At 39.4% G+C, this 11,498-nt stretch overlaps 2 protein-coding genes across 11 annotated transcripts in view; one reads left to right on the forward strand and one right to left on the reverse strand.

Annotated features, from left to right (window-relative positions):
* The window catches only part of LOC111324587 (focadhesin), a 39,080-nt gene extending 29,489 nt beyond the window's left edge, over positions 1-9,591 (forward strand). For 4 of the 9 annotated variants that reach the window (XM_088757012.1, XM_088757016.1, XM_088757017.1 and 1 more), the window contains exons 36-48: positions 572-658; positions 1,380-1,539; positions 1,767-1,895; positions 2,356-2,471; positions 3,305-3,421; positions 4,369-4,509; positions 4,590-4,670; positions 5,059-5,170; positions 5,526-5,680; positions 5,777-5,983; positions 8,545-8,620; positions 8,950-9,041; positions 9,391-9,591. In XM_088757012.1, coding sequence (XP_088613138.1) covers positions 572-658; positions 1,380-1,539; positions 1,767-1,895; positions 2,356-2,471; positions 3,305-3,421; positions 4,369-4,509; positions 4,590-4,670; positions 5,059-5,170; positions 5,526-5,680; positions 5,777-5,983; positions 8,545-8,620; positions 8,950-9,035 — 1,467 coding nt within the window. In that variant the 3' untranslated portion in view covers positions 9,036-9,041; positions 9,391-9,591. Of the gene's footprint in view, positions 1-555; positions 659-1,379; positions 1,540-1,766; positions 1,896-2,355; positions 2,472-3,304; positions 3,422-4,368; positions 4,510-4,589; positions 4,671-5,058; positions 5,171-5,525; positions 5,681-5,776; positions 5,984-6,854; positions 7,184-8,544; positions 8,621-8,949; positions 9,042-9,390 lie in introns of those variants that run through there. The other 5 variants (XM_022928188.2, XM_088757013.1, XM_088757015.1 and 2 more) reach the window with 5 other exon arrangements.
* Positions 6,580-11,498, reverse strand: LOC111324624 (uncharacterized). Of its 2 annotated transcripts, XM_022928242.2 has the most exons (3): positions 9,933-11,498; positions 9,342-9,553; positions 6,580-7,123 (listed from the first exon to the last, which is right to left on the reverse strand). In XM_022928242.2, the coding sequence occupies exons 1-3, from the start codon at positions 11,496-11,498 to the stop codon at positions 7,096-7,098; spliced, it is 1,806 nt and encodes a 601-aa protein (XP_022783977.1). In that variant the 3' UTR covers positions 6,580-7,095. The 2 variants fall into 2 exon arrangements, with proteins under 2 accessions (XP_022783977.1, XP_022783971.1); XM_022928236.2 differs by lacking the exon at positions 6,580-7,123 and having other exon boundaries at positions 9,071-9,553.

Below are 11,498 nucleotides of genomic sequence, written 5' to 3' on the forward strand. Positions count from 1 at the left end.
ATTATAATTATAATAATGATGATGATAAATATAATGATAATGTTATTTATAACAAAAAGTTGAAGAATTACTATTATTGTTATTATTATTATTATTATTATTATTATTATTATTATTGTTAGTTGTTGTATTATTATCTCCGCTTCTATTTGACGAGTGTATGACTCCTGGTAAGAATGCTTCCACTAAAGCATCAGAAAAAGTTTCAAAAGTACAAAGACCTGGAAAAAGAACTAGCTCGAATGGGGACGATGTGAACAATGGTTTCTCCAATAGTAGTGGGCGGGGCGCTTTTGGCGCACTAAGGAGAATCACGAAGAAGCAAGTCAGTGAAATTCAAAGAAATATTCAATTGAAAAAAAAAATCCAGAAAACAGTTCATATTTACTAAGTAATTTGAAAGGACATTCCTCTAGCGCTTTAGGACCTCGTTTTTGTCTCGGATCGAGAAGTAAAAAAAAATGTACAATGATAATAATAGCAATAGTCATTATCATTATTCGTAATAAACTTGGTTTTTTCACTTTTATTATGTTTATAACTGTTATTTGGAAGTTTGTCTCATCGCCAGAAGATGTTGGTCTTAGTTTTAATACTGCCTGGCTTCTTGGTCATCTGTACAGTGCACTCACTTCTAGCTCAGTCAGTGATACAAGTGGTGAGTAAGAAACAACGTGCATGTTATTAAATGATCTTAAACATGTCACCAAGGTCGGGCGAACAAAACGAACCCTAGGTGCTTGGTGACGTCGCCATTGGATGCTCTATCCACTACGTTTTCTTGTCTTTTCAAACGAGTCCTTACAGTGGAGTGTGTTAGGAAATGGGAAAAACTACTCTTTCAATTGTTATTCTATGTGGCGAGGAAGCTTAAAGACTGGTACAGAATTTAGGTTCTATATAGGATGGCGAGATTTGAGTAGTATTTATCTCGTCAGATTGTTTTTGAACGAGTAAACGTTGTAACCTTTCACCTAACATTATTGATCTGTTATTTCATTGACGTTGTTTCTTTTGCCGTTATTATGGATATCTTGCACCTCTATAACAAAAGAAGGTTTCAGGAAAGTGAATCTATTTGCTTTTCCGTAAAACGAGTGTTGCATGATCATGATGTGTTTCTGTCGCGGTTTTATTATTTGTTATATGTTACTTTTTCCTTTCATCGTCAAATATTATTTCGATGCTTTGCTTCCCCTGCAACTGTATTGTCTTCATTTTTTTGTAGCTGATACTACCAGTTAGTGTTTGTAAACGACCATCGGTCATCTCAGTTTTACCTAGGAAAGACATTTAGAATTGCTTTTCATCTGCTTGGTGAATTAAAGAATGTGCCCAAAATTCTACCTTAAAAGTGTATGTCTTATTTCCCATTCTAGCGTTTTACTGCACCAGCAAGTCTTTGCGTGACGTTTCCTTTGCTCCATTCAGCACTGACTATTATTTTTCCTCTGTCAGTTCCAATAAACTACAGCTACTTGTCAGAGAGGAGTATTTTGCGACTGCTCTTTGAATTTCTTAACCAGTCTGGGAAGATAGGTAATATAAATTGCACTTTTTTGAGAATTTTGTAATAGCGTTATGCACGACACGGTCGGTAAGTTCTAACGGCCCGTAAGAATTGATTATTACCTACATTATGTGTTCCGATTGCGAGCGATTTTTATGTGTAATAACGAATAATACGATCCAAAAGGGATTGCTATTTTAAAAGATTTTAGAGTGATTCCTTTTGGTAAATTATCGCCATGGCTTTATTGATCCAGGTCCTCATTCGAGTTTCGGTGGAGGAAGGGTGGCTGTAGTCTTAGAATCATTGGTCAACGGTCCTCAAGTCGCACTACCGCCAGTGAATTGGGTGTCAGTACTTGGACCAATCATGAGGGCTAATTTTGGTAATATAAATCTAGTGCCACAATTTCTATTTAACAAATTAACATTGGTTTAGCGTGAACTTAACTCTTATCGACAACGATATTCGTCACCATTGCACCGCAACAAATTTTGGCCACTGTAATGACGAATATTGTTGTCAATAAGAGTACAGACCACACTAAACCACTGTCGATTTGTTTTTTACCACAGTATTAACGTCAAATAAAACGATTCTTTTAATGCGTGACACGTTGACGCGAGCAACGTTGTCTGTATTCTTAGCCGACAACGGCAAATTGGCCAATCAGATGGCGACATTACTGCCAATTTTGTTGAATTTCTTTTTCTATGCCTTATCCATTTTTCTATTTCTGGTGTTGTAAATACTTTCTATGCCTTCCATAGTTTGCTCTCCTCATTTATTTATCTCTGTCGACGTGAGATACATGTAACTAAAAACTGCCCCATCGTCCTTCCTAGGGGAGGATACAAGGCAGTTGTGTATTCGGCTTGCAGTGACCCAAGCCCAGTCCTCCTCCAATTTGTCCTCGTTCTTGTCGTCTCTGCTTAGTAGTGTGATGTTTGAGGGCCTGGAGGTGAGTGTAATATTCTCACGATATGACACTTTTGTTGAGGTTCTCATACGAAATATTCTGAGTTCAAAATCATACCTATCCAACCTTATTACATAAAAAGCAATAAAATACTACGTTTCGCAAACAAGATATCTTGATACGAGAAAATAACATATCTTCACATGTAAAAAGATCGCCGTTGCTATAGATACACAATAAAAAACGCCATTCCCAGTAGCGTATTCCTCAGCGCCGCCTTCTCGACACGATTTCAGAATGGAGGACGAACCTAATTGGAATCTGAGTATTCTCGATTTCATTGAAGACAGTTTCAAATGACCGAACATGATGGTGACAAGCTTATCGCTTAACAAGAGAACAAAAATACGAAGAAAAAGACCATTTAGGACCTTAACATTGTTCCAAAATTTTCCATAGTTAAGTTCGGAAAGTAAAGACAGAATTCTTGTAAATCTTAGAAATGAACCAGAATTTATGTCCCAACGGGTTCATTGTTGAGCCGTGTTCTTTCAGAGGAATCTTATCAAGCGCTGGAAAAGAAAGGAATTGGTATACTGTCCGCGCTTTGCAGGACGTGTACTTCTTGGATTTTTAGTTCTGGCCCGTAGTTCTACTTTGTGACCACAAATAAAATGTTAAAGTGAATGATTTGGTATTTCGTAGGTGTTAATATAATCAATAGATCATCGCATGACTACTTGGAGATACCAAATTTCTCTGCGAGTATTGAAAAATATTGAAATATTTCACTTGTTTGCGACGCCCACTCGATCTGAATAATGTTAAGTTTAAAGAGCTTCTACTGACCTCTATTTGGAATTAATCTGTGATAGGATCGGTGCAAAAGAGAGCTGCTGAAAAATTTGTCAAGACTGGTTTATGTCATTTCCTCTTCCAAGATGAAAGAGTTCCTTGAGGAAGTGTTAAGAGAGTTATGGAGAAATAGCATGGTCAGTAAATATCACACAGTTCACCATATATCTGTAGAGACGAGAGTTAAATTTTAAGTGGGGAGTTGAGTCAGTTTCGTGGCTCTATAAATATCAAAGCGATCTTCGCAGCAATGAACACTACTTGAGTAGCAGTGAAAATACGGCCTGAAAAAAATTCAGGCCCGCGCGGGATTTGAACCCATGACCTTAGTGATACCGGTGCAGTGCTCTAAGAATATTGAATATCAAATCAAACCATCACAGTGACCAGCTCCCAGTTGCCATTTGGCTTGTTAGCTCAGTTGGTTGAGTACTGCACCGATATCGCAAGGGTCATTGGTTCAAATCCCGTACAGGTCTGAATTGTTCTCAGGCCTTATTTTTACCCCTGCTCAAGTAGTGTTCATATCTGCGAAGATCGCTTTGAAATTCATTTTAAAACCCGAAGTTCATATAAATGATTTTCATATATTCACATTCATTCAGTGGCTCTATGCTAGATCACCAGAACATTACTGAGGAATACACTCAGTGAAAACTATAGAGCCGTTCAAACGAGGAAATTACAACGGCGCTGCAGCTAACCCTTAACCCAAGTGCAAGATAAAACTCACGCCTGTACAGTGCCAGGATTTAAACGGGAATTTCACGTCTTATTGAAGGCGCCATGTGAAGTAGAATTATACTAAAACTGCGCTTTTTAACTGAGGAGATTCTGGACCTTGACAAGAAGCGTAAAATTCCCGGAGTGGTACAGTTTTCACCAATAAAGGGAAATCGGGTTGGTGATGGTTTGAGTTATCGGGAGCTGACTTTGATAAGTACTATGCTGCCGTGTACACAAAGTTTTGATCTAGCTATTGTGTATATCAGTTACGAAGGAGATTGACAACCTCACCAAACTTGTATAGTCCGTAATGTATGAATTTAGTTTAGCATCTTACTTTCTTGACATGATTGACCAGGACTGTACCCAGAGGAAGACCATTTTAGAAGCTTACCTTTCAGTTCTTAGTTTAAAAGAACCTCCCACTTCTGTGATCGGATGGACCATAACAGCCCTGGAGCACATGTATAATGATGCGTTTGGTGCAGAGAAGAGTGAGGTAAAGTTGGTTACCCATGTTCATATGCACTGGTAAAATTGTAAGAATGAGATTAATTTGATTCTCTTTATTTTCGCTAGAGTGAATGCTTGAGGTTGTTTACTCGCTGTTTTGCACTGATCCCTTTGGAAGACGTGAAACGCATTTTGCGGAACACACAAGTAGGTTATTTTTAGGGGGGTGGGACTGTTTTGTTTTTCCACAGTCTCTTTTAAGTGTTACCTAGATATTTGCCAAAGTTGCACACGGAGCCAGCTTCTAGACCTCAGTTTAGAGAGAGACTGCAACTCAACTTAAAGCTTTAATAACTCCTTCAACCATCATGCAAGCCCAGCCCATTAGGCTTTAGCTTTCCCACGATAACAAACAATACGAAGAACACAGGCGACAATATTAATGATACAAATCAAAGTGTTTATTTGATAATGCAATAGTAAATTATCCAAATAAAGTTTGAAGGTAATATATAACAGTTTATAGAAAATTGGCCTGTCATGATTAGTTTGTCTGAAACGTTCCCTTTCACCTCAAACGCTTACTCTTTTATAGGCCACAGACACCAATGATTTATTTCTGCGTTGTTGCATGGTTCGAGATGGTATCGCTCCGGTGAAGTGGCTTGCACCATGTTTTGACTTTATTTTAAGTTCCGGCCTCATTGGTAAGAAAACCTGTGTTGTCATTTTTTTTGTTTTGAAAAAAAAGTTCGATGCTCGACGAAAGGTTAACGTCCTCCTGCTTTCCCCTTATTCGATTAGGACTTTATGAAAACATCAAACCATCTGTTGGCATTGTCGTTTACGTTTGTGAGACAACCTTGCTGGAAATATTTGTGAAACCTTCCATATAGCAAACTAGAAACAGTTTATTTGACAAATGTTAATTATTACTCGGTAATTGAAAGACGTTAAATTACTCGAGTGACATTTAAGACTACAACCCAAGGTTTTAATTTTTTTTTGGCTTTGTTGATCATTCAATCACCGAAGCTATCTTTAAGTAAACTTTTGTTGTAGGAACAAAGTACAAGGAATTCCTTTGCAGTGTTGTCCCACTCATAATTGATTCTTGTACCAAAATGAAGTATGATGAGAGACAGCATTGGTTCTTGGAACTGATTGGTCAGTTTAAAAATGCAGTTCAGCTTTCGTCGGAAACTTCGTCGCATCAGGTACCGATATCACAAGCATATATATGTTTCTTCCTGCGTGTATTCATTTGGTTTCATTAAATTCTCGTGACTGAAAACAGTTGTGGTGTTTTATAGACCGTAATGAAATCTTTGACTTTGTTGTCACTTGTGTCCGCTGCTTGGTGTGACGTGCCTATCCTTCAAGGTGTTGAATCACCTTTTTCGACTTGCCCACCCTTTGATGCAACGTATTGTGGCTCAATTGAGAGGTTCCCATATCTACTGCCACTGACATTGTCAACTTTGTTGGGGAAGGAGCCCTGGAGGCAAATCGCGGAAAAGGTATGCGTGAACGATTCTTGTGACGAGTTATGCTCTTTCATATGCTTTAATGCAGGTTTTATATTAGAAGCCGGGCCCCGGGTACCGGCACCCGGGTACTTAAAACAGAGTACCCGGCTACTTCAAGTACGAAATCAACAAGAAAGTCGTAAAGAAATAAATTATCAACCTCAACCAAATATTTACCCTTCCTTGTAAGTTTAAAACCTTTTTTCTGCACTTATTTATCAATTACTAGCCGCCAGATCGCGAAAATAAATTGTACTTTAACAAGAAAGGCGCTGCGCGTTAATCGAGATTTTTAAGTGCCTAATTGGCTAACGTGCCACACGTTTAAAGCAAATGCATTCTGTGGAGTTATCATGGCAAGCAAAAGAAAAACTCGAGGCGTCCCAGATTCTTTTTTGTCATTTACATACAAGGAGTCAAAAGGTCAGTTTTCAGCATTTCATCAATCTTGTAATGTCTACACTTTCCTTTGAGGGAAACACGCAAGCACTCGTTTGCTTATGAAAAATGAAGAGCAATGACCCAGAAATGGTTCTCTTTTTTGAGAAATTACGTACAGTAACAATGCTTCCTATGCTTTCCATTCCTTAAACTGCTCATTTAATACTTTGTCTGAAGTACAACTCAAAATGTGAAATAAACAACAAGAGTAGAATGTCGCCGTAAAAGATGCTCATCAGCTAACACGTGCGTCTCAATACAAAGCTAGCATTTTCTTGGTTTTCAAAGCTTAAATATTCCGAGCAGTTGTAAGAATCTTTCTTCCAATTTAATTTTCATTCAAGATAAAGTCAAGAAACGCATTCGAAAGCGTTAACATTTAAAAAATTCTAAACGTGAAAATCTGCTTCGGCTTGTATAGGCGCTGAGAATGTTAGCATTGGAATTGTGCAGTCTGGAATCTTCGATGTTTCGAAACTCCTGGTAACTCGGACTGTGACTAATTTTTTATTGAGGAAGAAGTAGAGGAAACCTCCAAAGCCTTGTAGCTAGCAGATTTGGATGCTGAAGATTCTGATTACGGCTCTGACTTCAAGTTATCATAAACTTCCAAAATGTTGTCAGTTTCTCTCTTGATGAGTTCGTAAGTTTGAGCCAACTTGTTACTTTAAGAAGGAACTGAAGGAGGCCCTATAAAACAACAGTATTGTTTTGATGTAGCTACAGCTGTGTATTAAAATAATAAAATTCTCCCAGAGTACCATTTTTATTTACTAAAACTAGATTAAGTATGCATCATTGCAAGAAAAGGTCTTTTACAGGAAAATGTGCCCCTGGGAGACTCAAGTTTTTAAAAATTTCCAGGGGGAACATGCCCCGAAACCCCCCCCCCCCCCCTTCGGCCCTCAATTTTATTAGGGTACCTGCCTACTCACAATGCAGCGCCCTTCTACTTTAAAACTTAATGAAAACTCTGCTTTAATGACAGTGATTTAACACGACAGTGCGAGCTTAGTGTTGCGATTGTAATCACGGTCGCTCAACAAAATTTTTCTCGATAAGAACTGACTGTAGGTGAAAAATCAAATTATAAAGTAGTGCGCTCTTCAGTCGCGTAAGAAATCATTAAATTTAATTGTATCGTCTGAACAGAGATGTTAAAAGTTTTTGAACGAGGATTCATTTCCAAAAGGGGAAGGATTTCTACGGTTTAAGAGTAGAGCAGCTGGAATCGGCTAACTGATTCAGGAGATATATGTATAGGTGTCGTATGCCGACGGCGAAGAAGGAAGGACAAGCTACGCGAATATTATGTAATTCCTTACCCCCCCCGAATTGCCACCGAACAGTAAGGATCTGCTACCATCTACCCATTTTTAAATATCAACTCAATAAATGTAGATGTAGATGTAGAAATATCCAAATGTTCAGTGAAGTTCAAACTAGCAAATTGTACTTGGTGTATTTTACAAGCCTACAGAATTGAACATTAAGCTCTCACCTGAAAGGAGCCATTTCGACTTTGCGTATGTGTTCTAAAAGAAGTCTTCCAATGTAAGCTACCATTCACGGGGGAAGGATGGGGAAGGGAGGGAGGGGATGTATGTATACCTTCTCACCCATCTTAAACATGCACTTTTTTCGAACTAAAGACAGATCATGTGGTCTTATGCAAAGTATGATATACTGAAATTTAAAGATAACAGGGATGTTTCCTTTGCATGGGTATGGAATTTTTAGACTTATATTAAGCTTCTTTGATTTTTTCGTAACTTAAAACTATGAGCAGCGGTTTTCAAGATCAAACTAGGGTATTTGAACATAGGTTAAGCTGAATTGCCCCTGCCTTTAAAAATGAACGTATGATGAAGTAGAGTTTAGTGGTTGCCTTCTGTGAATGTACCAAACCAAGTAACTTCCTAGAAAAATACTGACATCTCTGCCACGGGAGTCCCTAATTTCTCCAACCATGTGATCAAAAGAAACGAGGGATCTGGGGAAGAATATGTCATTTTTTTGTTCTAAGTGACCTCGGTAACTGCAGTAGCATTTAAGCCACACGTAACAGCCTGTCGTTAATTTGTTCTCGTATACATTATTTTTTCCTTCAGGTAATAGACTGGCTGTTATCCTTAAGAGGGGATCTCAGGCTTAAAACCGAAAATGTACATCATATGCTTATACATGGTAAGTACCCTTCACAACTGTAAGCAGGAATGCAACAGAGGCATGAAACAATATAATTGATGAACATTTGGCTTGATGTGACCGACCAACTGACTGACTGATTGATTGTCTTGCCGACTAAACTACCCACCTACCGAACGACCAGCCGACCGAACGACCAGCCGACCGAACGACCAGCCGACCGAACGACCAGCCGACCGAACGACCAGCCGACCGAACGAACGGCCGACATAACGAACGAACTAAGAACCGATTGACTCACCGGATAATTCGTACGATAAATCTAATCTGTCATTTGAATACCTGAGGGAACTCTTTTTTTTTTTCAGATACACTTATTTCTTTGCGGGAGACAGAAGCATATAGAAAAACAGCGTTGTGGACTGAAGTAGTTGCTGAACTCCACCCTAAGTAAATCGAGGTAAAGAAGAAAAAACCTTTTGTGCATCCTAAATTAAAGGTGGTGAATGGTTTTATTAAGAGTTGGTGGTCAAAACAGCATTGAACTGGACTGAACTGACGTGATAAAATAGCACTGGAGAATAACATGACATTAGACTATGACACCTATTTGACCTTCTTTTAGCCCATTGTTCATTTTCGTAAATGGTCACGAGGATTCAGTCCACAGGTCTAAGTGGTTTTTCGCCCATTACGTTCCTATAGTTTGTCTTCTAATTGCTGCAAACTCTCAATATTACTTTTCGTTAACCGCAGATACCTGCAGTTTCGCAGCTTTCTAAATTCTTCCCTGGTGAATTTGATTTCAGGAGGACTGGGCCAGGGATATCTTGGAGCTTCACGGTCCATTTCATGATACACATTGAGAAGCTGCTTTAATTTCATCAGCATTGAGTGAATACCACTATCCTGATCATGGCTGCGATCAAAGGCGGCGGCGATATGAGAAGTTGGACCCTGGGTTACATAGTGCTGTAAAAATAGCGAAAAATGAAATGCCAGTTACAGTATGACTCTATGTCGTTAGCTCTACAGTGTCTCTGGGGAATAACGTACTATTATGGCACAGGGGTTTAGGGGTTGGCCTGCCATGTAGTTGCTATATCACCGGGATCAGTTCAACACTAAATATCCAAATATTTTTTGGCTACCAACAGCCTTGAGGTAATTGACTTCAATCTATTTAGTACCGAATCGCCGTTATGGTATTTATTTCCTATTTGATAACTATCTCAATGTGTTGTGACAGGTTAGTTGATAGTGCTATTCCCTGTTAGATAAAGAAGTTAAATTCAGTTATCGCAAGGGTAGAACAAACAAGTTTCAAGCCTGATATGACCTGACGACTTACATCCTGTCGATTGCCATTGCGATCAATCCCATGGACGTGATACCCTGTCAGATGATGGGGGGCATGGTGACTAGACCTTCCAGGCTTGTCTTGCTTGTAAGCCTCGTGAGGCAGAAAGTGATGATGGTTAACGACATTGTCTGGATGTAGCAGTCCATTGAAGGCGGGATTTTGGTGTTCAGCTCTCTCATTTGAAGTACTGGCTGTGTGTGGTGTGAACTGGGATAAATGGGTAGTATGAGGAAGATTTTCAGGTTTATTTGTGTACCTACGGGGCCAATTACTGTCTTCATCGTGGTACTCATGTCTGTCGTGGACAGGAAACATTCTTTGCAATCTGTGGTAGAGATCGCGTAGTTCTTCTTTCTGTTTTGTTCTGTTGTGAAGTGTTTTGTCTTCTCCAAAACTGCTTCCTCTGCTTCGACGATGTGAGTGACTGTTCCTACGGCTTCCTCCCTCCCTTCCTCCCTTGTGTAGCGTTATCTCTTCTCCAAAACTGCTTCCTCTACTTCGACGGTCTGAATAACTGTTCTTACGGCTTCCTCCCTCTTCAAGGCTCTTCTTTTTACCTCTAGATGCCCTCAATGCACTTTGTTTTCCCTTGTCATTTTCGTGATCATTTATTACAACTATACCCTGGTCAGCGCCAAAGTTCCATCTATGGGCACCTACACCTGGTACATATGCTGTGTAAGCGTCAACACCTTTTTCTGAATACCTTTTGTTATCGTCCTCGATGCTGGAAGCTCTACTTCTTCCGTGGTTACTTTGAAGGATATTGGTGTTTTTGAACCCTTGTTTCCACGCGTAGTGAGGAGGATTTTCCTCAACTTCCAAGCTTCTCCTTCGTTCTCCTTTAAAACAGTGCAGATCTTCGTGTTTCTTGCTGTGTTTGTGTGAATCTTGTTTGCGTTTGTGATGGTGGTGAGGATGTTTAGAAGGATCGTCATGGCATGTACAGATGTGCTTATATTCTCTCCCCTGGGCGTCTCGAGGTAAGTTGCAAACAACGCATGACATAAATGCCTGTGTCCTACGAATGTCTGAGCCAGCTTCTCTTTTGGTCGGCTTTGTTACAGAAGGTAAAGCTGTTGTAACGAGTTGTTTTGTAGCGTTGGTTGAACTTGCTATCGGTGAAAGTGATATGATAACACTGGCATCAGAAGGGCCTGCACACACTTTCACTGAAGTTTTCTTGTCACTGATTTCCGATTTGATTGTTACCTGAAGTTTTCTGTCGTGACATTTAGTCTGTCTTCGTAAATGCCGTTGTTCGTCACTTGTATGTTCATTTGCTTCAAAACTTGGGCGCCTCTCGGGATGAAAAGCAAAGCGCTCTTGGTTTTCATGATGTTCACTATCTTCGAAATGATCTTGATTTGTATGCTGCAATCTTTTCAGTGTACTTAATAACTCCCTCTCTTCTTTTCGGTAAACATGTGATTGAACATCTTTACAGGCCTCGAGGGTTCGTATCTCTTTATCCAAGCTGAGCTTTCGGGCCTTGTTGGTGACATGCAGGCCATAGAAGTTTCCTTCCGAAATGTGACGAATCTGTTTGAGCAT

This window comes from Stylophora pistillata, chromosome 4, assembly GCF_964205215.1.
Source record: "Stylophora pistillata chromosome 4, jaStyPist1.2, whole genome shotgun sequence".
NCBI classification, from domain to species: Eukaryota; Metazoa; Cnidaria; class Anthozoa; order Scleractinia; family Pocilloporidae; genus Stylophora; species Stylophora pistillata.